Source organism: Talpa europaea (genome assembly GCF_964194135.1).
Source record: "Talpa europaea genome assembly, chromosome: X".
NCBI lineage: Eukaryota > Metazoa > Chordata > Mammalia > Eulipotyphla > Talpidae > Talpa > Talpa europaea.
The window spans coordinates 81,001,510-81,027,429 of NC_140081.1; the positions used below are offsets into that span (position 1 = coordinate 81,001,510).

Here is a 25,920-nt window from a genome sequence, read left to right on the forward strand (position 1 = left end):
ATGGCCTGGGCTCGCTGGGGCTGCTGCCCCTGGCTTATTCTCCTCTGCGGTATGTGCATCCCGGCCTGCCCCCCTCCTGCTCTAGGGCAGGTCCAGCTCAAAAGCAGCTCTGGCTTCCCCTCTGGGCTCAGAAAGGGTTGGAAGACAAGCAGAGGCCCAGAGTGTCTCTTTCTCTCTTGGTTCCCTTCTTCTTGAGGAAGAAGAACCCCAGGGCTGGTCCTCTGGGCCCTCAAGAGTCAGGCCAAGGCTGGTCTGGCCCCTTCCATTCCCACCTGTTAAAGAAAAACTGACTGGCACGTGTTAAAAGGGTCAGGAAGACTTTCTTCAAGACAATTCCAGTAAGGCATTGCCATAGGGGAGAGGGCTCAAGCCCAGCTCTGCGCTCAGCTGGGGGCGTAGTGCCAGTGAGCAGAATGAGGGGTGAGCGGGTGGACAATTACTAAGAAGTGACCTCAAGACTAGAAAGATTCCTGCTAAAGCAACTTAATAGACTTCTTGCTGTAGGAATTTGATCAGATATCAAGAGTAATCAGATATCAGGCATAGGGGATTCTCTTGAAATCAACTTAGCAGGATTCTTGCAAAGGCTGGCTGATGCAGGTCTGGCAAGGATAGGCTAGACATGGAAGGTCAAATTCAAGGCTTAGTTGAGAAGAAGCCTCAGGAGGCCTAACTAAAGTTTGGTCATTGTCACCCCTCCAGTGCGCTGTTTGTCCTCTTTGGTCACAACTAGGTGCCCAGCTCAGTGCCTTCTACACCCATCCCACCTGTGGCCCTGAGGGAGGCCTCCCTTCCCTTTGTTCTCTGTCAGCAGGACCCCATTCATTCGTTTAGTACCCCTTTCCTGAGTACCTCCCCACCACCGGGCCTGGTGCCAGGGACCACAGAGTGAGGCAGCTTCAGAGCCCACCCAGGGGAGCCACAGCCCTGGTCTCAGACAAAAACAGATTCGGTTGTCCAGAGAGACATAGCTTAGCTTGTCCTGATTCTTATGTTAGGTCCAGCATCATTGCTTTGTTACAGATCTGCTCCTCTAGAAGTGGGGGTTCCTTTTTCTAATCAACATTATGGGGCTCAGTTTCTGAGACCAAGATGGTCAGGCAGGGCCTTCGTGGTGTTGGTCCCAGCTGCCCTTCTTCCATCTGTAGTTCAACCTACTCAGAAGGTAAATATATAGCACCCCCCTTTTGCAGGCCCCCATTAGGCTATGGGAAGATTGGCCCTAAAATCCAAGGGTCGGAGGGAAGGCTATCAGAGACCACTGGACTTTCAGGGCAGGATGGCCTGGAGCCCTTAGGACCTTGTCCAGCGCTTGACACACAGTAGGTGTGACGTTCCTAATTTGGGCAGAGCTCAATTTGGAAACCAAGTCTTTCCACTGTCCATCCCTTCTGAGTCACCACCGTTCCATGGCTGACTTTCAGATGATGGCCTGGGTTCAATCCTGCTGTCAAGCTGCTCTGGGCCTCGTCCTGCTCTGCTGCAGAAAGTAGACAGTAGTACCCACCTCACAGGGGTGGTTGCAAGTATTCAAGGAGCTACTACAGAGAAATGGCTGAGCTCAGCGTCTGGCACACAGTAGGAGATCTTTAGATGCTAACCCACCTTTCCCCAGCAGGCGACAATGTTGGGCCGGGATTTCCTGGAATAATAGCCAGCGCTTTGGTTGTAAGAAATGGTACAAGTGGGTCTTGAATTTAAGTAAAACAGATATATATATATATATATATATATATATATATATATAAAATTAGATTTATAGAAGGGTGAAATGAAGGTGGGGGTGATTATTTAGCGAGATCCTCTAGAGCATTTCAAAGAAAATTTGATTACAAAAATTTAATTTACACGCAACTTTTCCAGTTCGGTAGACCCTGAAAAGACCCAATTAGATTAGAAGAAAAAAATTGATTTAATGAGCACTAAAGCCCATCCAAAAGTGGCAATCACTTGTCGATGGAACAGGTTTCTTTGATTGTGACCCAGGGTGCCATCCAATTCAGTCTGATTTCCTATGAAATGTGATTATTTTTACCCTCAAGTACAGTTGGACAGTATTGCATGCTTCAAAAGATGGAGGCCCTGTGGGGATGGAGGTGGCGGGGGGAGTTGGGGGGGAGAGATGATGGGGGAGCCTGGCCCTGCATTTTCTAGGAAATAACGGTCTCCGAGTGACCTGGACTTTTCTCCCCACTTCTAGCTTGTGCCTGGGGCCACCCAAAGCCAGCAGAACTTGGAGCAGAGGATGTGAGAAACTGTTCCATCAGCCCCCCGGTGAGGCCCTGGCTCTGCCCTGCCCACAGCGCCCACCATCCTCGCGTCCCCCATGGCTCCACAGCCAGCCTCTCCCTCCACCAGCCTTTCTCTCCATTTCCGGGCGGTGGGGCCCCTGCTTCTAATTAACATCCTTGGGGCGCGGTAGCACATTCTCAGGTGTCTGACATCCGCCCCAGCCCCGGCCCCCCCCCCCCCCCCCCGTTTCCCACAGAGTGTTACCTACTTCCGGCCTGGCAGGGAGGGAGGAGGGGAGGGCAGAAGGGCGGGAATCCCCCAGCTCGCCTTGGCCTGCCGCTGAAGTAGAGGTGCAGAGGATGGGGGGGAAGAGCTCAAACATCGGGGAGAAACAGCGAAGAGACACAGAAAGGAGCAAGCAGGAAGACAGGGCTACAAGCCCCGGGGAAGGGCAGGAGGCCTGGGGTGTGAAAAAGGCGCAGGCCCAGCACGCTGGCGCTGCTGGAGAGTCGGTCTCCTGGCCGAGTGATTCTTCCCACAGTCAGAGCAGGACGAACGGTCCGCGGGAGAGAGCTGGCGAGGCCGCTCCCTGAAGCCTCAGGACAGACGGGGTCGTCTGCTTGCAATTCCCCCCCCCCCACCCCACCCCAAAGCAGGTCGGTGGGCAAACCCCATTCCTTTGATATTAAAACAGACATGGATCTCTGATTGACTAAAAGACAAGACCAAACAAAAACCTCACACTTTTTATTTTTACGACAAAACAGCCTCCAAAGAACTGGCTGGCTTGGAGAGAATCTTTGTGGACGATGGCCCGAAATGCTGGGCTACTCACTCGCTCTCCCTCATCTGCCATGTGGGCCGGTGAGCGGGAACTTGAAAGTGTCCCCGAGGTAGGGTTGCCAGATGACATCCAGGAGGCGTTGCGTCTAAATGTCAGACACTGGGTAACGCTGCAACGCGAGTGTGCCCAGACAGTGCGTGGACGCGCTGATGACTAAGAAGACATTGTTGCTTTTTTAGCTGAAATGCAAATGCGACTGGCTGGGCATCCTGCATTTTAAGTTGCTAAATCTGGCAACGCTACCCCAAGGTCTCCAAAGAGAGACAGCACGCCCTGGTCCCTCCTAGTGCCTAGGCGCACACCCCTTGCAGTCCTCAGCCACCCCTGTCACAGACTCAGGTCCCGTTACTGTCACAGAGTCCCCCTGCAAGTTCAACAGCTCCATCTCCCCTCAGCCCAGACACCTTAGTCTAGACTCGCTCATAACTTCAGCACAGCCTCCTCCTCCTTGTGCTCCCTGCCCCCCAGCCCCCCCCATCTTCAGCCCCTACCTAAGGACAGGCTAGTGGCTCCTCTGGAGGCTGGGGGCCCGGGCGCCATTTTCTCTTAGCAGCACGTGTCTGTGTGTGTGTGTCTTGGTGTATTCCTGTCACCTGCCAGTACCTTCCAGTGACGGCGGTCAATACCACAGTCCGGCTCACAGGCCTGCGCCAGCAGATGCAGAACCACAATGTCTCTGCCTACATCATCCCGGAGACGGATGCCCATATGGTGAGGACGGCGCCCTCACCCTTGCCCTGCCTGCCACACAGAGTTGGCCTCTTGAGAACAGGTGACAATCAGGAGGCTCTGGTGACTCAGAAAATGAAGGTGGAGAAAAGATTTGACAGGCATAGAGAAGGAAGTGGGGTGCTTGAGATGGGGGTTGAAGGCAGTAGAAAGAACCTGTGCTTTCACATAGAAGAGAAGATATTGCCAAATCTCCTTGACCTCAAGCAGGGAGACCATAAACAACTTCAGGATCAGAATGAGGTTAGAGAGTGGATTGGAAATTGGACAGGAAGAATGCAAAGCACTCTTCTAGCCCACTACTTCCCATAAATGCTGAAGGATGGAGCAATAAAATGATCCAGAGTCCTGGAATCTGATTCTGGGACGTAGGTTGGTGAGGGGACCCAGACAGGAAACAAGATGCTCTGGACAGGAACTGCTTTTCCCAAAGCAGCTCCCCTGCCTTCTGCCTACCCTCTCCCATCCTCACTCCACCTCATCCACCTTCCCAGTACCAGCCTGGTTAGAAGAGAAGGCATTTTTTATGTCAAAAAGATGGCTTGAATTAGTTTTCCCACCTGGTGGGAAAAGCTAAGAACCTTGGGTAAATGTCTGAACCTCTCTGAGACTCAGTTTCCTCCTCTGCAACGTAGGAAAATGAAGTCTGTCTCCAAGGATGATGAGGATCAAAATACAATAATGTGTAAAACCCTCTGCAGAAGTTATTTATGGTGAACCCATGTACTGGACTGGGGAGGCAGGGGGCAGCTGCAGGGGAGAGGCCAGAAGAACCTAAAGATCTGATCGCAGCTGCACCAAATTTGTGTTCTGTCTGACGAGACAAAGACCCCTGTGCAGGACAGTCCAGTGATAGAGTGTGGGGTTTAGACTCTAAGAGATACAATTGTTCAAAGAAAAGAGAGATTCTGAGCTGGGGAAATTCCTGAGGGTTTCCTGGAAGAGGTGCCCAGCTTCGATGGGCGAGTAGGACTGGTTGATTCTGACCAGACAGAAAGTACTGGGATGTAGTCGGGGAGTTTCTGTGTGATGTGTGACTCAGTGAAGGAGACTCAGGATGGTGTTGTTGACTTCCTAGAGTGAGTACATCGGCGACAGTGAGAAGAGGCGTGGATGGATGTCAGGCTTCACAGGGTCTGCAGGTAACAGTCATTTCCCAGCCTTCATTGCTTCTGTTGGCAGTTCCAGAGGTGGTCACAGAGGCCCTGGTGTGGCTGGTTCTCAGCAGCCAAGACCCCAGGACTTAGTGTTCAGAGGCTCCTGCTAATCTTTCTCTGCCAACCTTTCAAAGCTCCAAAAAGTGTCACCAGGGCAGGTGCCCCATCAGGTTCCTCAGGGCACACATCTTCTAGGTCACCAGCCACATTTCCGCTTGAGCAGATCCCCTCCGGGCTCCCCATGCTGTTCTGCCACAGCCAGGCCCCAGCTTAGTGTCCCCGGCCTCTGCTCCTGGGACAATTGCTACTTCCACTTCAGGCCACTAGGGGCCCACTCATTCCCTTCACACAATGACTTGTCTAGAAACCAAGGTTGACTTTGTCCGCTTACAGACAAGAACCCCTCACAAGGCCAAGTGACGCACCAACACAGAGGCCCTGCACGGGGTCCCAGTTTCTGAAGGGACCTCTCATCCTAATCCTGGTCTCTTGAATGAAAGACAAGCTTCCCTTGTTGATCCATGAACAATTCCTCCCCTGGGCAACAAGTAGCCTAGCCTTGTCCACCAGGGACCCTTCTTTTTGCCAGAGTCGTTGATTTGTCTTCCCATGTGTTGGCAGAGAAAGATTAGCAGGAGCCTCTGAACACTAAGTCCTGGGGTCTTGGCTGCTGAGAACCAGCCACACCAGGGCCTCTGTGACCACTTAGCTGAGTGCCCTCAGCTAAGTCCCTGCTTAGTGTCCCCGCCAGCCACCGAGTCTGGACACTAACTACCTCATCTACATGAAGCATTACTTGCCTGGGACTGCCCAACGCAGGCCCCACTCCTCCTGCTAGTGGCCCCTTTGGAGAGGCCTGCAACATAGCGCAGAGAGGCCTGAACAGGCCACCCTTCCAACTGGCTTCCCCCAAGCCTTTTTTAACACCTCTGCCTCACTTCCTTGGGGTGGAGGAGAGACAGAGCCCCTGATGTCATGCTCAGAGCCAGCACTGGCACTGACAAAGCCAGGTCCCTCGGTGGCACCCTCATCTCCAAGCTTCCGTGTTCTGGTCCAGGAACCGCAGTGGTGACCATGGGGAAAGCAGCTCTCTGGACCGACAGTCGCTACTGGATCCAGGCTGAGCGGCAGATGGACTGCAACTGGGAGCTCCATAAGGAAGGTAAAACGGCCACATGGGTTTGCCTCCAAGCCCTAGAACCTGGACTAGGTGGGGAAGGTACAGCAAGGCCATGCTGGGCCCCTATGGGAAGTGCAGGAAATATGAGGCCCTCCCTTACCTGTGGAGCTGATAGGAAGGAGGACACGTGTGGCAGGACGATCACAGACAGCAGCCTGATGGAGGGCCTGGGACTGGAGGGGACCTCTATGTTTCTTGTTGTCTTTCTCAGTTGGCACCTCTCCTATCGTCACCTGGATCCTTGACGAGATTCCTGCTGGAGGGCGTGTGGGCTTCGACCCCTTCCTCTTCTCCATTGGTAAGTTCTTCCCTAAGTCCCTGCATCTGTCCACGCCGCTGAGGAGGCGCAAGCTCCCCTGGGATGGAAAGAAGCATACCTTGGTAGAAGGAGGGGACTCAGAATATGGAGTGTTTGAATTTGTGGTTGCAGAATATTTTGCAACAAAGATGTATTCATGGGTCGTGTAATAAAATGTCCTCCCAAGAATGAATACCAGTTATTTTAAAGCCACGAATGCAGAGACCCCACCTGGAAGTCTCAAAGAATCGTTAAGGATCTGGGGAGTGAATAATCCAGGATTATTGAACCCGGAACTATCCTCTGTGCCTTGGAGCGCTAGCGGTTGGGGCGCTAGAATCACACGGCAGCCCTCCATTGGAAGGCAGCTGCAAAGGGTCAAAGGAGAAGAGAGAGCTTCTGAGTAAAGAAGCGCCTTTGCCCCCAGGAATCCAGCTCCCTGAGCTCTGGAGCCCCAGCGGCTGGCCAAGGGTGGAGTCTGCAGGCACATGTACTGAAAGGCCGCCTGGCTTCCTTGCTAGCCTTTGCAATGGCCTCAACAGTGCCTTTTCTTTGGGCTGTGGCATTGAGTTCTGTTCAAGTAGACAGCACCAAAAAGAGGGCCCCACAGAGCCATGGGCACTTAAAAAGATCAGCTTAGCCAATTGGCGGTGGACAGCATTGGGGTGGGCTCAGGGCAATTAGCCTTTGAAGGCAGAAAGAGGAGGCTGAGCGGACACACCCCAGGAGGGCCAGGAGGCGTGGACAGCTCTGTCTGCACAAGGGGGGCTACGGGAGTAGAACGGGAAGCCGAGCGGACAGGAACTCACGAGGCCTGCGTCACAATTTCTCCTGAAGTGTAAATGGGCAGGCGACGCGTGACTCCTTCTGTCTCTGCAGGTTCCTGGGAGAGTTATTACAAGGCCCTCCAAGACTCTGGCAGACAGCTGGTGTCCATCACCACCAACCTCGTGGACCAGGTGTGGGGGTCAGAGAGACCTCCGATTCCCAGCAAGCCTATTTATGCCCTGCAGGAGGAATTCACAGGTAATTTCTGAAGCCAGTTCTGTCTCCCAATGTGTTACCTGTCCCTGCTACTGCTCCTTTGACTGAAAAATTTGTCCCAGGAGGTACCAAAGCTCTCGAAACTTTATGTGCACGGAATCAAATCCAACCACCTGGGATGCTTGTTTAAAATGTAGATTTGTCTGTCCTGTTGCCTCAGACAGTTGGAATCAAAAGGTCCTTAGACCAAATTTAGAAAATGCTAGAATAAAGAATGTTAGGACTGGAAACGAGAGGGAGCAGAGAAAGATGGAAAAATCAGAGAAAGATGGAAAAAAGCCACCCCTTTGAAGAGCGAGCAAGTGAGCTATGAGTCGCTTGTCTGGTAGTGCAGCTCAGTTTCTAGTGAATCATTCAAACCTTGACTTCTGGTCTCCCTGTCATGAGGGATTTCAATTTGGGAAAACTCAACTCGGGTGGGCCAGGGTGGACAAAGGAAGTTAATAACTAAGCTCGGGGTCAGTCTGTGACACAAGCTAGGATACCAGTTTTGGCCAGGTCACAAAGGAAAGTTAACTGACCCACCCGCCAAAATTCTAACATCAATAATCTTGGCTTCCTTGACACCATCTGAATATGTTTTACATGCTATAATTCCTGTAAATTGTAGCTAAAGTCCTGATGGAGCAGCCTACTGATTATGAATCAGTGTCTTGGCCACCACCACCCTTTACCTCCCCAGAAATTCTGAACAGGCCAATAGACTTATTCTTAGGAATATTGGGCAATCAGAGAGGCCCCCTTCCACACTTGGGTCTATGAACAGTTCTTCTTTGGAAAGGAGTCAAAAAAGCAGGAGGGAAATTTCAAAATAGCAGGCCTGATGAAACCATTTTAAATTGTGTCCAATTTTCTTTATCGTTTTGATGTAACTTACAGAATCGTTCTTTCTGCCTCTTGACACGTTTTAAAGAAAACTGCTCTCCAAGACTGTTCAATCATAAATAAAACTCATCCCATTCAGATAAGGGAGGGTACAGTGATGCCAGGGAGGGGAGGCAGATCTAGGGGATAGCCTTCAGGAGGCAGGGGGAGAATCCCCATGGGTTCTGTCACTTCCCATAAGGGAGGGAATACTGGGCCATTGCAGGCTGCTAGTCTTCAAGAAAAAGCCATCGGGAGCCAGAACTGGGCCTGAAAGTCCAAGAACAGTGTTCTTGAGTCTTTAAGCTTATAGAGACAAGAGAGACTTTCTCTCCAGCCGCTCACAGGTTTTAAAGGGGAAAAGGGCAAAGAAAAACCACGCATGAAAAGTTGCTTACTGAAAGATATCTGTATGCAGCAGACAATTTAAATCTGTTTGTTGTCTTAAAAAATTATCACATCCATGAATCTTGAAAACATAACTCTAAGTGAGAGATGCCAGTCAGAGAAGGCCCCACATTGTCTGATTCCATTTGCCTTCAGTATCCAGCACAGGCAAATCCACAGACAGAGAAAGCAGGTTAGTGGTTTCCAGGGCTGGGGGAAGGGGGAAATGAGAAGTGACCGCCTAATGGCTACAGGGTTTCCTTTTGGGATGATGAGAATGTTCTGGAATTAGATAGTGGTGGCAGTTGCACAACCTTGTGAATGTTCTTAAATCACTGAGTTGCATATTTTCAAACGGTTAAAATCAAATCCTTTGCAATGTGTATTTTACAATTAAAAAATAGAAGCCTAAAATTGTATGGTACCCAAAGATTTGGTTCTTGTTGAAGAGTTTTACCTGTTTGCATAAGATCTTTTTTTTTTTTAACTGCACTAAGTTCTCATTTATGCTCCTCCCTGAACCTCACTAGGATCCTTAATGCTCATGACCTTCTGCCAGCAAATCCCTAGCCCTGCCTAGGGGCAGACCCTATGCATTGCAGAAAGTAAGGACAAAAGATGAAAACTAAAGTTCTAGAACCAGGATATAAACATCCTACAAAAGACAGCTCTGTGACACAGTGTTAAGGACAGGTTTGGAGGCTGATAATGTTAGCAAGAGAGTCCACGATCCATGCAGACTGACTATGGGCTGTATTGTCAAACAGACCTGGGTTCAAACCTCACTCAGCTCCACCCCTTGCCAGCTATAAAACCCTAGATAAGTCACGTTACCTCTCTGAAGCCTCAAAATCCTTATCTGGAACTGGCCATGATAGGATTAAGACTATATATATATATATATATATATATAGTCTTATATATATACTATACTATATATATATACACTCTCTCTCTATACACACACACACACACACACACACACACAGAGTACTTGTCCAAATCCCTGGATTAGTAGGCAGTGGCTTACTGCAGGGAATAGGCTCAACCCTATCCTTTTGCCCTTCAACTAGGGCTCACTCTCCTCTCTGTTCTGTGTGCCCATTTATTTTTATTTATTATTCTAAACATTTTTGTTTTATTTAGGCATACAAAAACTGGAGTATAGGCCAGATGTGCGGTGGGTGAGAGGATTCACCAGAGACAGAGTGGGGGACAGAACAGGTGGATCCACTGAAATACACTGCTGAGGGGAGCAGCAGGCGAGACAGGAGAGGTCTGCTGCACCGATTGGGTATCTCCCTGGCCGGGGATGGAACCCATGCTGCAGTGGCTGTCAATAGCCTGATAGTGCTGAGAGTTTAACCCCTGAGCCACCAAGGAGGCCCTGCATGCTCATTTATTAATCAGAAAGTTAAGCCTTCCTTTAGACTAAGACACCATTCTACCTGCATAAAAAATATTACTTCATTTGGTCTCCATGTTACAGACCTGCAAAATATGACACAGAGGGCCTAAGTAATTTGGCCAAGGTCACCCAGCTAGTAGTAGTAGAGCCAGAATTTGAGCCCAGACAACTGGGGTCCAGAGTCTGTGTCCTCAGTGACTAAACTAGTAGGAGTCTTGTTGAAGAACAGGTTCTACTGCTTTTAAAGAAATGAAAAACTACTGCCCTCCGGGAGTACTCTCAGGAACAAGTGCCAAAAGGCATGGTTTTCACTTCCTTGGGGGCCCTTGCTTCTAGGGAGCAGGTGGCAGGACAAAGTAGATGCGGTCCGCAACCAGATGACTAAGCATCGCAAGGCCCCAACTGCTGTCCTTCTGTCTGCGCTTGATGAGACTGCCTGTGAGTATGGACTTGCAGCCCTGGGTGGGTGCCTGGGTCCCACCAACCGCCAAACCTCCTGGTCCCTGCAGCCCAGGGCTCCTCCCCCGGTAGCCTTAGGCCTACCAGTTGTGAGAGCTTCATGGCCATGGTCTGTGGAAACTCAGAAGAGCAAGGAGCCCAGAGCTCATAGCTGCTAAATAAGGAAAGCAGGAAGCCCCAGAATAAGGTGGGGTGAGCCCATAGTACCTCTGGAGGAATACGGCGACACAGCTCAAAGGCTTCTGTCTCACAAAGAGGAAGGGGCCCCAAAAACACCTCCCAACAGCCTGGCCGCACCCCAGGGCACTCCCACTACCAACATTAGCACCCAGTGAGGCCTTATTCTGAACCAGCATGGCTCAACCTTCCTACTTGACCCCAGTACTAAGCTCCAGATATTCTGGAAACCCACTGAAATGGCATGTCGGCTAGAGTCTGTATCTGGGGGGACCTAGTTCTCATTAGTGTCTCAACCCCACCCCACCCCCCACAAAAAAAAGACAGAAAACTTCAGAGGCAGATGAGGTAGTGCTGCTGGGAATCTTTGGGGGTCACAGCAAACAGTGGCGGGGGGTGGGGAAGGTCACATGTGTTTGCCTCAGGCAGCTCAGCCTCAAAGAGTCCCCATTATTCTTTTTCTCAGGGCTCTTCAACCTTCGGAGCAAGGATATTCCCTATAACCCCTTCTTCTATTCCTACGCACTGCTCACCCACACCGACATCAGGTATGATGCTTCCTTGGATTTTCTCCTCATTCCGCCCTCTCACCTTACTTAGCCCTTGCACACCACTTACCCCCCACCCCAATGTTCAGCCTGCCCATGAGCTTGGAGTCTGCCCCAGTATGACCTTCTAGAAAGCCTCACACAACCTTTTCCTGACCCCTTGGCCTCTGTTCCTGAATACTCTAAATCTTGTGCCTGGCTCCTTGGCACAGACCTCCAGAACAGAGTCTCTTGTCCTCCTTGGCCTTAGACCCACCTATTAGGACCCACCTATCTCCCCTCCCCACAGGCTATTTGTAAATAAGAGTCGTTTGAACTCCGAGACCCTGCAGTACCTGAACTCCGCCTGCAAGGAAGCCATGTGTGTGCAAATCGAAGAGTACAGCCAGGTCCGTGACACTGTGCAGACCTACACCACAGGAGACGTGCGGGTCTGGATCGGGACCAGCTATACGACGTATGGACTCTATGAAGTAATCCCCAAGGTGGGTTTCCAGGCCACAGCCCAGGCCAGCTACCACCCCCCAAGAAGTTTCAACCTAAAGTGGGTCCACAGCCCCTCAGCCATTCAGGCAGTTGGTCAGTCAGCAGTGGGGCATTGAGTCCCCTTCTAAGCTTCTCTGGGAAAGACAGAAGAAGAGGAAGCAGGATGTCTGTGCACAGAGAGCTCAGAGATTGTCCCAGAGGTTAGAGAGAGTACAGCCTGGTAGAGCAGAGGCTTTGAGGTCAGTCAGACCCAAAACTGAGTCCTGGCTCTGCCCAGAGATGAGTGACTTAGTCAACTTGGGGTTGGCCACCTCAGAGGAGTTGCTCTGAGGAGCTTTAGAATAGGTAGGGCCTGTAAAATCCAGTGCCTGACACAGGGCGGGCACTCAATAAATGGTAGCTGTGATGATACAACACGTGCAGAAAACAGACACTATCACAACCACCCAGGCTCTCATCTGTCCCAGAGCACTGGTGGGATCCAGGGGCAGGGATCTAGACTAGGAAAGACCCGTGTAGCCAGAAAACCCGCAAAGGAAAGGCCACAGGAAAAAGCAGATCACCCTCAGCCAGACTTTCCTTATAATTTTTTTTTAAAAAAGATTGATTTATTTATGCATACAAGAACTAGGGTACAGACCAGAGGTGTGGGGGTGAGGGGATTCACCAGAGACAGAGTGGGGAATGGAACAGGCAGACTGACTGAAATACACTGCTGAGGGGAGCAGTTGGCAAGGCAGGAGAAGTCTGCTGCACCATGTGGGTATCTCCACCATGAGGGAAGGCCCTCCTTCCAACCATTTTCCAACACCACAGTGGCCTAGAGGAGACACTCAAACCTCTTCTTCTCTTCTTGCAACAGGAGAAGGTCGTTGCAGACACCTACTCCCCAGTGATGATGAACAAGGCAGTGAAAAACAGCAAGGAGCAGGCCCTGCTCAGGGCCACCCACGTAAGTCCACAGAGACAGACTTTGTGTCTTTGGGAGGTCTGTCTATGGCTTTAGAAAGGTGACCTGGCAGGAGGACCCTGAAGAAGACCCCCAATGAAACAGTGACCTGGACACCAAACTCCCGGGCACCCACCTGTGTCTCACCTCCTTAGTCCCGGCATGGTGCTGTGGTTAAGAACACCTGCCCTGGAACTAGGTTTTTTCAGTCCAAACCCCAGCTCCTTCACACACCTTCTAGATGGGTGACCTTGAACAAGGAGCCTCACCTCTCTGGGCCTCAGTTTCCTCATCTGTAAAATGGAGACCGCACTATGAGCATTAATGAGAATCCCTTAATATCAAATAGCCAGTGAAACCGTAGTGTTTTTAAGGCTCAGCCCCTCCCGGCCGTGGTAGGGACCACTCCTCAGCCTGCTCTTTGCTTGAACCTGCTCCAGGTGCGGGATGCCGTGGCCGTGATCCGCTACCTGTTCTGGCTGGAGCAGAACGTGCCCAAAGGCACCGTGAACGAGTTCTCAGGGGCAGAACTGGTGGACAAGTTCCGAGGGTGAAGAACCAGGGCTGTTCTCTTCGGCTGACTATCTATTGGCGGGGGCTGACAGGGGTGGGAGGGGGAATTGGTCTCCTGACTCAGGAAGGACGGCAAACCCTCCTTGTATTTGGGGCCTCTCTGTAACAGGTTCTTGGGGGGTCAGGGAACTGGGCAGGAGGTGTGACATTCCCAGCAAGGCTGAAAGCAGGGCAACTGGAAGGGCTACAACACAATAGCGCCCCCTGGTGTCTGATTTGGGCACGCGCCCCTCACCTTTTCCCGGCCACGGGGAGCTGGCTCAGCAGGCCAGGTCAGCAGCCCCCGCCCCACTGGGGAATATCAAGCTGAGCAATGCTTGGCTTAGGCCAGGCGCAGACTGTAGGCTTGAGGTGCAGGGTCTGCTTTGGGGCTGGGGGACATTTTCAGATACAGGGAGCTAGATTTCTTCACTCTTGCTTTAGACTCATTGTGGGAATATTTTCCCCATCTGTAAAATGAAGTGGAGGGAGAATAATTGGTGTCTACAGTCCTCCTTCTCTGGCCTTGTATGTTCTGTAAGTGACAGCTTGGGGCTTGGAAAAATGAACCAGGACATCTGGCTGAGGTAGAGGGAACCATGACCTTCCTTTGCCCTGGTTGGATACCCTGTACCTGGCCTAGCCCCTGAGTCCATTCACTGATCATTCCTGCTCTGTGCTTTCTAGAGAAGAAAATTTCACCGATGGACCCAGTTTTGAAACCATCTCTGCCAGTGGTCTGAATGCTGCCCTGGCCCACTACAGGTACTTAAAGAGAAAGACTTTTCTAGAGCCCTGTGGGGGGAGGGGCGGGCTTCGGAGGGGGTAATCCTGGTGCATGTGCACTGGGATGGAGGAAAAGGACTGCTCCGGGATCTGAGTCCACATTTACACTTTGAGGCCTCTAACGCTATGGGGCTGGAGGTAGGGACTAGAGCTGGGGGGCTTAGACTTGGTGAATGCTCAGGGCTGAGGGAGCTGGAAGGGAGGCAGGGCTGCAGTGGGATACTTTTCCTCGGCTTCCTGTGAGTTATTTATGTTGGCTAATTCTTAAAGCTCATGAGCACACGGGGAGAAAGGCTTGTTCACTCAGCCTGAACCAACCAAAGTGCGTGCTGGCCAGATGTTTAGCCCAGTAGAAAACAAACACCTGCGGGCCCGACTGACAAAATGTGGGAAGGCCAAGTCAACCAGATACCTCAGCCTAGCATGGGCACAGCAGAGGGAGGTCAGACACTTTCCAGGGACAGCTTGACCTATCCCAGAATTCCCTCTCCTGGCATCTCCTGAGCCTCCAGCTGCGTTGGCCCAGCCCCTTTTCCCCACGAGAGAATGAGATGAAAGGGTAAAAACTCCTCAGGCCTATCAACTTTTTCTCCCCAGCTACATCATGGGGTACCCGCCCTTCCTGTGCCCTGGCTTCTTGGGTCCTCTGCTCTAAGAGGCAGCAGGAAGTTAGACTAAGAGCATTGGGCTGGGCATCTGGGTCTAGGCCCAGTTCTCCCCCCACTTTTACCACATGGCCTCATGCAAGACATTTCTCTTCACGGAAAAGGAGACGCTGAACTGGATAGTCTCTAAGGCTTTCGACCCTCACACATTCTGGGCACCTCCCTTTCTCCCTTCCCTGGAGACGACGACATTGCTCAGCAAAGTATAAGATAAACTGATGTGCACTGAGGACATTAGTAGCAGAAGCTCAGTACTCACCCACGGCCCTTTGGGAGATAATGACTTCCCCAAAGGAGTTAGCCTGGACGCCTGTCCCCCAGAGTAAGGGGGGTCCCCACCCAGCCCAGGGTCAGTTTGCTCCTTTCTCAATGTCTCTCCCTTCCCAGCCCAACCAAGGAGCAGAACCGCAAGCTGTCCACAGATGAGATGTACCTGCTGGATTCTGGGGGACAATACTGGTATGTACACCCCACCCTGGCCTGGCCTGGCTGCCTCAGCTTCCCTTTCTGGACAGCACATTCTTCATCTATGAAAGGAGGCCTGGATTGAATGGGCCCTGGGCATCTTGCCTGTTTTTACACTTGGGGGATACTACAAAGGCAAACAGGCCAAAAACAGTGGGGCTACCCATGCAGCACCTCCGTGAGAATTAGGAAAAGGCTTCCATTGCTCAAATAAAATGCATGTTGAGCCCACATAGAATTACACGTTGAACAGCCATGCCTGGTTGCACAAATCCTTCACCTGTTTTCTCACTCACTTGTGCACACCCTCATGGCCTGTGCACCACCAGCACTGAGCTGGTGCCTCCCCTCACCCCTCCCCTCACTGCGTGGTGAGACCACCATGTTAGGTTGGGAGTAGCAGGATCCAGCCTCCAAGATCAGCTGGCAGGTGAGGGAAGCAACCTCAGGAGACACCTGGGACACGGTGGGGAAGGGGCACACCCATCAGCACCGGCGGGCGTCTGTGAGTAGCTACATGTGTATGCTCTTCTGAGTGTGTGCACAATCACATGTGGGGCTGTGTGGGAGGGTGCTGCCCCTGCCCCAGGACTCCTCCATCTGTGTGCCCACCTGAGCACCCTCTTTGAAATTAATATATGACCTTGTAGTTAACAGCACCCCTTTAGATGCGTTACCCTTGTACAATGCACAGCCTGAATACCCAGACATGACGGCCATGCAGAAAAAGCTAACCCCATTGCTTCCAAATGTGCATGGAGCTGGGCCGAGATGGGCTGGCAGGTGTTCCTTTCCCATCTAAGAAGCGAGTGGACTGTGGGAAGCTCAGGGTGGGGAAAGGAAGGGGGTGCACCCAACGGATGGAGAAGCAAGGAGATGTTTCGAACGGATTCCCCTTCTCAATGCTCTCAGTGTGCTCATGCAAAGGCCCTTCATTTGTTCTTCGAGCGCCTCTGAGTGCCAGCGGGCAGGCCCAGCAGCCTTGGCTGGTTAGTCACCAGTGCAGTTGTGTGCAGTTGCAATGGCCAATTGCGAAGGGGAAGTGAATTTGTGGGGCGTTGCAGGATTGGGGCATGCTCAGAGCTGAGTGAGACCAGGGAGAGGGTCACCTCACTTCCTCTTCTCAAGTTCTGAAGAAGTCAGCCACACCCATCAGCATGGGTGCAGGTCTGTGAGTAGCTCCGTGTGCATGCTCTTCTGAGCGCGTGCACAGCCATGCGTGGGACTGAGTGGGAGGGTGCTCCCCGCTGCCCTAGGATCCCACCAGCTCAGTGATCTCTCTGACATGAGCACATAACCATGAAATCAAGAGCATCCCTTTAGACCTGCTCCCAAAGAGGAGGCCCCAGGGCCCTGGACCACGCCCCTGTCCCTCTCGCCAGCTGTAGCTCCCTATTCGGAGGCAGAATTTTTGGCTTCTGGCTTCTGTTTCCTGGGACACTAAGCAGAGTCCACACAAAGAGAACTGTGCTTCTCAGGGCCTGGCTTCACTGAGGCGAAGAGAGGGAGACAGCCTGAAGGCCTCAATGGCCTCATCTGTGAAATGGGGATCTTAAGGCCTGCTCTGCCACCTGTCGCAGGGAGCTACAATGTGTTCTATCAATAGCGAATGGCTCTGACTGTGAGAGTGTAATGAACTCTCTGGACCTCAGTTTCCCCATCTAAAAACATGAGACAGTCCCCTTTCACCTCCCAGGAAGCCTGGGTTTTAGAGTCAGCCTGACCTGAGTAAATCCAGATATACAAAAGAGCCAAAATGAGTGGTATAGGGTGGAATATGACTGTAGGGAATGGGGCACCTCTGACAACCTTGTGACTTTGAACTTCATAGCTTTGCAGAGCTCCTTCACACATAGTTTCGGAATATGGAAATTTGATGATGGCAACTGTCTTCTTCCTTTCACTTCCCACCCCACCCACATCCCAGCCTGCTGCTCCATCCCCAGTGGAAAGCACACAGGAAGCTCATGGCCACAACCCTACCCCCACACGTTCAGCATTGCTGAACACGTTGATGTTCCTTCTCCACAGGGATGGAACCACAGACATCACCAGAACAGTCCACTGGGGTACTCCCTCTTCTTTCCAAAAGGTAAGTTTTAGGCCCAGAGTTCCCCTACTCAACCTTATCCCCAGGACACCTGAATAGTCACCCCACCAAGAGCCCTTTCATTTCACAAAGACTATAACTAAGACTCAGAGAGGTTAGGTAGTTTGCCTGAGGTCACACAGCAAGTTAGTACCAGAAAACCCAATGCCTCTACCTATTTCCCTAGAGATATTTCAGGTCACTCACAGGGCATTAGCTCAATTCAGTAAATGAATGAACAAATATTTATTCAAATGTGTTGCTTTTATACAGTGCACAATGTGAACACTTGGACATGACAGCCATACAGAATAGACAAGTCCCATTCTTTCCAAATGTGTGACCTATCATTCACACAGGAACAAATATTACTACTATGAGTGAACAAATGTGATTTAGCTATCTGTGTGCCTAGCCCTGTGCTCATCAGAAAGGAGGAAAAAAGGTATTCCAGTGGAGAGAAATGGCATACAGTCTCACAGGTGGAATGTCTGCGAAGTGAAAAGGAACTGGTGCACCTAAGACAGAGTCTGGGGCATATCGATGTGCACTGGGGGCCTGGGGGAGGGAGCAGGAGGCCCCCTGTATGCATCCAGCAAGCAGACTGTGGCTCCAACATTGTGCTGGAAACAGAGAAAACAAATGGTGGTCAATTGCACGGCTTGAATCCGCTGCCCCAGGCTATCACTCAAGAGATGACGAGAGAGAGAGAGAGAGAGAGAGAGAGAGAGAGAGAGAGAGAGAGAGAGAGAGAGAGAGAGAGAGAGAGAGAGAGAGAGAGAGAGAGAGAGAGAGAGTGTGTGTGTGTGTAAGGGGAATCAATATCACTGCCATGGGAGGTGACCGGGAGGAAGGGCTGCTGTCAGCCCACCTCCCTCCTTTCTACAGGGTAACAGCCCTGACAGAGCAAGGCTGTCCTGCCCAATTATAAGGCCCACCCCAAACTTGAGGCCTTAAGAAAACTAAAGGATGATGGTGCCAATAGCAATAAGGGCCCTGACCTCTATACAGGCATTTTCCCTTTGATGCACCTTTTGTGCATGAGCCTACCTCCTCCTCCCAACAACTGATGAGCTGGTACTGTGATGGCCCATTATGGAGGAGGAAACTGAGGCACAGAGCAATTAACGTCACTTGCTTGAGGTCTCAGAATGTGAGTGACTAAGTCTGGGGTCCAGCCCAGGGAGTTTGCCTCCCAACTCCCTAGTTGCAAACATCCCTGTGGACAACCAAACAGAACCACCTGGAACAAGCCCCAGCTTTAGGAAGGTTCCCTCAGTCTCTGGCCATCTTCCAGAACCTGGGTGACCACATAGGAGGTGCGTGAACCTGTCCCCCACAGGCCTGGGCCCACAAACACATGTGTGCACACAGGCCAAGAAGCTGGAAGCTCTTGGGCTCCTCTTCTTGTGGTCACGTCCCTCCCTGTCCCCATCAGGAGGCGTATACCCGAGTGTTGATGGGAAACATTGATCTGGCCAGACTCATCTTTCCTGCTGCTACATCAGGTGGGTTTCAGAGACCAGGCTGGACCCATAGCCTTAAGAGCTGATCTTCTGGACCCAAACCATCACTCTGGGAGGCTAGAAGGGCAGGGATTATATCATCATGCTATCCATGGTGTAGATGAGAAAATGCAGGCTGGAGAGAAAGCAGCTGGCCCGAGGTCACACAGAGTGTTGGTGAGAGAACCAGGTCTCGAGCCCAGGCCTCCTGCTTCCTAATCTAACACTGGGTGGGGGGCATCAGAGTGGGCTGCAGCAGTCACGGGAGGATTCCAAGAAGGTGTTTTGACAGATGGGGAGGTAATATAGTAGAATCATCAGGCCAGGTCATGTGTACAATGTGAGATACACTGGAGATAATGTATAGCTACCTGCCCCTCTCCTCAGGCACCATCTTGGTAGTTGACTCTGGATCAAGAGAGCTGGAGGGAGCAAGACAGTCTGGGGTTCTGCCAACTGACTGACTGGGGGCCATCTCTCTTCCAGGGCGAATGGTGGAGGCCTTTGCTCGCAGAGCTCTGTGGGACGTTGGGCTCAATTATGGTCACGGGACAGGCCATGGCATTGGCAACTTCCTGTGTGTGCATGAGTGTAGGTATCACCTCAAAAATCCCCAGGGTCCCCCACTTATGAAAGAGGTAGGTATGAAATTGACCAAGCCCCAGAGTGGCCCACCCAAGGACCCTCAGCTGCTGGGGGGTGAGGATCCAAGGGGTAAGTGAGAAATGCTGGCAGCTGACCACTCCGGTTGCCAGCTTGGCATTGGGGAGGGCCCCAGGCAGATCAGTGGCAGGTCAAGGCCTAGCCACCAACCAACATAGACCCCAGAGAAATAAAAGCCAGAGCTTCTCTGGTCTGTTCCAGGCCCAAGTATGCAATGATGCATTAGACAAGTGCTGGCGATGCCCAGTGAGGTCTAGTTACCTGCTTTCCCCCATCCCTGCTAGTTTCCAGGCTGGTGGGTACAGGAGAGCTGACGCTGGGTTTGTATCTCCCTTTCCAGGGCCAGTGGGATTCCAGTCGGACAACATTGCTATGGCCAAGGGCATGTTCACTTCTATTGGTATGGCTCCCCCGCCCCCTCCCCGCTCTAAGACTCGCCCAGAAATGCTGCCAAGGGAGCATCAGCCTTCAGGAAGCACCCTAGGCGTTTGCAAGCCTAGGTTCCCCCACTACCTTCCCTCCCCTCCCGACTCCAGCACCAAATAGATTGTGCCCCCCTCACACCCAGCCCCTATAGCCCATACCATTATTTTGCCTTTGGGAGCTGTCCCTCAAAACTCTAGCAGCTCCAATCAAACACTGGGATAATAGCACTGTGCACACAGGCAGAAGGAAGTACCTCCAGGACCTAAGTAGGCTCCTAACTCTTCCTCAGTGGGCTACAAGGGAGGATGGGGGAATCTGAGACCTGACAGGTTGCCCCTTCATGGCCAATGAACTTCTAACAATGATGAGTCTGCCCAAGCCAACAGCTAGGGGCAGCCAGGCAAGCGGCCCTCTGGGCACTCCTCCATGGGTACAAGAAGGCTGGGCTTGGGTCCTCCCCCTGCTTAATACCGCCAGCATCTCTGTGCCTTCCAGAACCTGGTTACTATCAGGATGGAGAATTTGGGATCCGTCTTGAAGACGTGGTACTTGTGGTAGAAGCAAAGACCAAGGTAAAGTGCCGCCAACATGGGCTAGAGATAACTTTGGGCTGCATGGCGCGTGAGGAGTGTCAAAAGAGAGGACATTTAATGTGTGGGCGTGAGACAATTTGGAATCTTCCTTGGTGCGACAAAAATTCCACAAATCAGAGATTCTCAAACTTGTTTGCACATTAGCATATTAGAATCACCTGGAGAGCTTTTCATTTTTCTTTTAATGCCCATGCCCAGGTGTCATCCAGACCAAGTGTATCAGTATCCCTGCCCTAAATATCGTTGGTTCTGAACACACTTACAGGAGCTTCTTAGAAAGATTTCCATATAACAGCAGCCAACAAGATAAAATACCTAGATATAAACTTAAAAAGACTTACATTGAAAAAAAAATCTACTGAGGGATGTAAAAAAAATTTAAGTAATTGGTGCTTTCTGGAAAGAAGCCTTAATATTATGAAGGTGTCATCGCTCCCTAAATTGATCTATAAATTCAAGACAACCTCAATTTCAGTGCTAACTGGAAACTCTTGCAACTTCACAAAATGATAATAAAATTTATTTGTAAAAATAGGTAGCTAAGAAAATTGTGAAAGGAATAGCAATAAGGGAACTTAACTCCTTTAGATATTAGCACATACTATGAAGCTACCCACATCCAAAACAGCGACACCAGAGGTGGGTGAGACAGGTGGAACAATCCAACAGAACAGTCAGTCCAGAAACAGACCCTCAAATTCCCACAAATAAAATGAGAATTTAGTTTGCAATAAAGCTGGTGATTCCAAACATTAAAGAAGAGAGAGATTGCTCGTTAAAAGGGCAACGGGTACAAATGGCTAATCATTTGGTGGGGGTGAGGGGTTAACCAAAGAAACTCACTGCTACACCAGAATAAAATTCCAAGCAAATTGGGCCTCCCTGGTGGCCCAGCAACGCACTATGAAGGGGTCCAAAACCTCTGCAGCGCCGGTTCAATGCCGGCCGGCAAGGGGTAACCCACATGGCGCGGCAGACCTCTCCTGTCTCGCCTGCTGCTCCCCTCAGCAGTCTATTTCGTCAATCTGCCTGCTCTGCTCCCCACTCTGTCTCTGGTGAGTCCTCTCACCCCCCCCCCACATTTCTGGCCTGTACCCCAGCTCTTGTATGCATAAATAAATAAATCTTTAAAAAAAAGTCAGTGGCCTATAGCAATTTGGAAATATTAAATAAATAAATAAATAAAATTCCAAGCAAATTGAGGCTTGAAAATGAAACCACAAAATATCTGGAAGAAAACCTACACACCTACATAAATTCACATATAATTCCATGTGGAGAAGAGCCTTTCTATGCAAGATCCAAGAGCCAAGAAGGAAAAGATTGATGACTCTGACTAAATAAAAAATGTCTATCCGGAAACAACACCATAAAGAAAGTAAAAAGATACATGATAAATATAGGACCTATGACAGAGAAAGGAAGTTTCCTTCTTTTATGCTGAACTTTTACAAATCAATGAGAAAAACAGTGAAAATAGGGAAAAAAGGGCAAAGGTCATAAAGAAGCAATTCACTAAGATCCATATAAATGCTCTCTAAGCTTGAAAAGAAGCTGGAATTTATTCTTTAAAAAAATATAAACCAAAACAGCAATATAATAGCATGTTTCACCCATCCTATCTGATTTGGAGAAAAGTAGAGACTTTAATGATACTGGTGCTGGTGAGTATGTGGAGAAACAGGCACTCTCATACACTGTTGGCGAAAGTACAAATTAGTACCACCTATCAGGAGGGCAGCTTGACAATATCAAATTTCCTAGTAAAAATGTCTGTCTTGGCAATCCCTGTACAGACATACACCTTCTGGATATAGTCCCCAAAGGTCACCGAGATGCTAATAAAATAATGTTCATTGCAGCATTGGTGAAAAGAGTAAAAAAAAAAAAAAAAATTGGAAGCAGCCTAAATATCCATCATTGGTTAAAGAAATCTCCACCCACCTCCTGTGAACCCTTATGCAGCCCTTAAAGAGAATGAGGTCAGTTCCCCCATTTAAATACGGAGAGCTCACCTTGGTTTACTCTCCATATTTAAAGGAGACTCGGAAGTATGTAGAAAAATGTGTATGGTAGGATCCATTTTGCATAGATTTTGAAAATATAAACAGATATATGCTATAATCCCTGAAATGTTTTTAGGAAGGAAACCAGGCAGGAAGGAGAATTTCCATTTTTATTGAATATCATTTGTGGTTTGAATTTTCTAGGCACATACAGCAAGGTCCTCATATAATGTCCCTTTGTTCAATATTGTTTCGATAGAACATTAGTAAAAAGAAAATCCCTGCAGACCTTGTCTGAAATGATGTTATCAGAGAACCTGCTTTTATTATACCTTGTTTCTCTTAAAGTCACAGTTTCTGAGAACCTATCAATGAGATTCAGTAAGGACTTACTCTGCATGTGAGAGTTGCCCGGGAGATAAGAATCGTGGGCTAGCTTTTCTTCTTTATACTTTTCCCTATAGATAGATCAACCAATAGATACACAGTTAGACATATGGAGAGATAGAGAATGGATGAATACCTAATACTTATCTTTAAATTATTTAAATGTAGGTTCCCAGCTCTGCCCTAGTTTCTCACGTGGGTGGCCTAAGAGATAGATCCCAGACTGCATATTTAACAAGCTCCCTAGGTGCTGTGGATGCACAACTTTGAGAAACAAAGACCTAAGTCTAAACTTCAGGAACCCAAGGGTAGCACCAAAGGTGAAGTGATCATTGCTAGACAGGGTATTGGCCAAAGGCACCATGGGAGGGTCAGGCCTACCCTGTATCTCTGGCTTGACAAGGGTCAGTCCCCTGTGCCCATGGCTTCTGGGTGGAGAGTCCCCACCTCTTCAGTTTAGTTCTTCCTCATCCCTCATTTGTCTTCTTTCCCACCTTCCCTGTGTCCTCCCAGTACCCAGGTAACTACCTGACCTTTGAAATGGTGTCCTTGGTGCCCTATGACCGGAACCTCATCGAGGTCAGCCTGCTGTCCCCCGAGCAGGTGAGTACCCCTCAGCACTGTCCCCCACTTCAACCTGTGAGCCACTGACTGCCTTCTCCCTCCCCTTAGGCCTCTCTCACCGCTGCTTCCCTGACCCCCAAGCCCTCCGCCTCCTCTCCTCCCCCGGAAGGTCCACACTAGTGGCACCTATAGGCACACATTGGGACATCTTTCCCCAGTCGACTAGAGACCCCAGAGCTTCTAGAACTCCCCAGTCAAATCAGTCTATCCAACCCCAGGTAGTGAGCCTGGGAAGTCTAAAACTCGGTGCTGGGCTCTGCTACCTCCAGTCCTAAAACTACAAGCAATCCTTTCTCCTTTCTGGGCCTCAGTTCCCTCTTCTGTGAAATGGGGAGACTATATCTGCCCTATTTACTCTCATTTCATCCATGGACCTGAAAACCTTTCCTGTCCCTCACTCACCATGAAAGTCAGTATGACATGAGACTGCCTTGGAAGGCAGGAGGAAATGCCTCTGAAAAGCCCTGAAATTGCCTGGGCCAAGGTGGAAAGGAAGCAAAGCACCACAGCAGGGGACAGGTTGGCATCAAGACCTCACCTCTTGGGAGCTTGGCCTAGGGAAGCCCTCACCCCTCCTATATTTCGCAGCTCCAGTACCTGAATGACTACTACCAGACCATCCGGAAGAAGTTGGGCCCTGAGCTGCAGCGGCGCCAGCTACAGAAGGAGTTCGAGTGGCTGCAGAAGCAAACGGAGCCCCTGTCCGGAAGAGCCCCGTGCATCGCCTCCTTGGCCTCGCTGGTGGCTATCTCCTCTCTTGCCGTTCTTGGTTGGAGCGTCTAGAGGCTCAGGATGCCCCTGCTGATCCTCGTTCGGCTCCCCTTACCCTGCACCACCCAGGTCCAAGAGTCCCTGGAAACCAGAGCCCTCAGCGTCTATCCCCAGAATCAAGCACTAGGAACACCAGGCTTCAAGGCCCCAGACAGTCACACCCCACGTACCATGACTTGTACACCCTCCTTTCACTCCCAGCCCTAAATCTGGGATAGGAATACCAGTTCGTGTCTTTCCTCTCTTGAGCTCAGAAGGCCTACCTGAGAACTGGCAGAACCTGCTGCCACTGCTCCGCATCTCAAAAAGCCCAGTAGGGTGTGCCCGTACCCCCAGGGGCTCCGCGGACCTGGGAAGTCCTGCCCTGTCACCACCCGCTGAATATAGCCACAGCTGTTCACACGCATGCTGGCTCCTGACTCCTTGCTCTTCCCACGCTCTTGAGGCTGTCCCTGTCACTCCTACCTGCCCCAGGCCCCATGTTGGCCTCCTAGCTGCCCTCCAGGGCTGACTCCAGGCTCCCTGCTGAGCCTGTAAGGGAGAGGAATGGGGAGGTGGATGGCTGCATGCTTGCCCCCCCAGGGTCAGGGAGACCAGCTGGGGAAGAGGTGCACACACCAGCTCTACCCTCCACAGGTGTGCCCAGGGCTCTTATACCCTGGCTGAGTTCCATGCCAAACACCTTGGGCACCGGGCTGGGGAGGAAAGCTGTAGGAATGTGACCTGGGGATGAGGGAAAGAGACAGGCCCCTGGATTCTGGCCATGCGCAAAGGTGGGACCCACCTGCACAAAGGGGCCCATCATTATCCCTGACTTCCTGGTTCAGGGAGCTCTTTGACACCCCCTCTCCCCACACATACACACACTGGCACCACAGTGACAAGGTTGTTCGGTCCCCCCGCGTCTTTGGGTGGCCTTCCTTTAAACCTGTGTGGGCAGACTAGTCTGGCTGCCCCATTTTACAGACAGGAAACGGAGCAGCAGAGGGGTAGGACTGTCCAAGGAACCCCCTCCCCCCCATTTGCTTGGGAGGAGGCGGGACCAGAAAGGGCAGGCCGCTGGCGCCAGCCTCCCTACACGGAGCCCGCTGTCCGGGCGGGGTTTGGATAGTCTCCGCTGGGTGCAGCCGTTAGGCACCTGGACTCACATCCTGCTCGGTGCTTAAAACAGCCTGGCAACCGGCCTGCCTCGGGTTTTGCATCGTGTCTGCCGGTTGCCGGGGGCTGCTGTTACCTGTGGCTTTTGTGGTGGGAGAGAAAGAGAGGGGTGAGGTGGGGGCGGGGACGCGAGCTCCGCTGGGGCGCACAAGGGCTTGAGACGGTGCGTGTGAGCATGCGTGCGGGCAGGTGTGCGAGCGCCGTCGCGTTCACACGTCTGTCCCGCCCATGCCTCCACCTCCCGCGCCACCGGCGGCGGAGCCTCGGCGAGGGTGGGAGAGCCCCACGCCGGACCCGTCCAGTGCGGCGAGGCTGTGATCGACGCCTTTGCGCAGGAGTTCAGTCCGGGGAAGGAGAGCGCCGAGGCTCTGGGTCAGAGTGCAGGCGGGGCAGAGGAGCCCCCACACCCCCCCCCATCCCCCCCCCCCCCTGCGGCTGGCTTCCCCCACATCCAGTTTGGGAGGAGGA

The 25,920-nt window shown here is 51.2% G+C and overlaps 1 protein-coding gene across 1 annotated transcript; it reads left to right on the forward strand.

Annotated features, from left to right (window-relative positions):
- On the forward strand, positions 1-24,306 carry XPNPEP2 (X-prolyl aminopeptidase 2; the record flags this gene model as incomplete). The annotated part of the gene is made up of 21 exons (XM_084258254.1): positions 1-49; positions 2,201-2,274; positions 3,677-3,787; positions 4,884-4,947; positions 6,020-6,124; positions 6,354-6,440; positions 7,320-7,466; positions 10,480-10,581; positions 11,246-11,327; positions 11,617-11,812; positions 12,676-12,765; positions 13,203-13,312; positions 14,002-14,079; positions 15,153-15,224; positions 17,262-17,322; positions 18,758-18,827; positions 19,311-19,415; positions 19,828-19,887; positions 20,409-20,485; positions 23,413-23,502; positions 24,112-24,306. The coding sequence occupies 21 exons, from the start codon at positions 1-3 to the stop codon at positions 24,304-24,306; spliced, it is 2,025 nt and encodes a 674-aa protein (XP_084114380.1).
- Between the last annotated feature and the right edge of the window lie 1,614 nt (positions 24,307-25,920).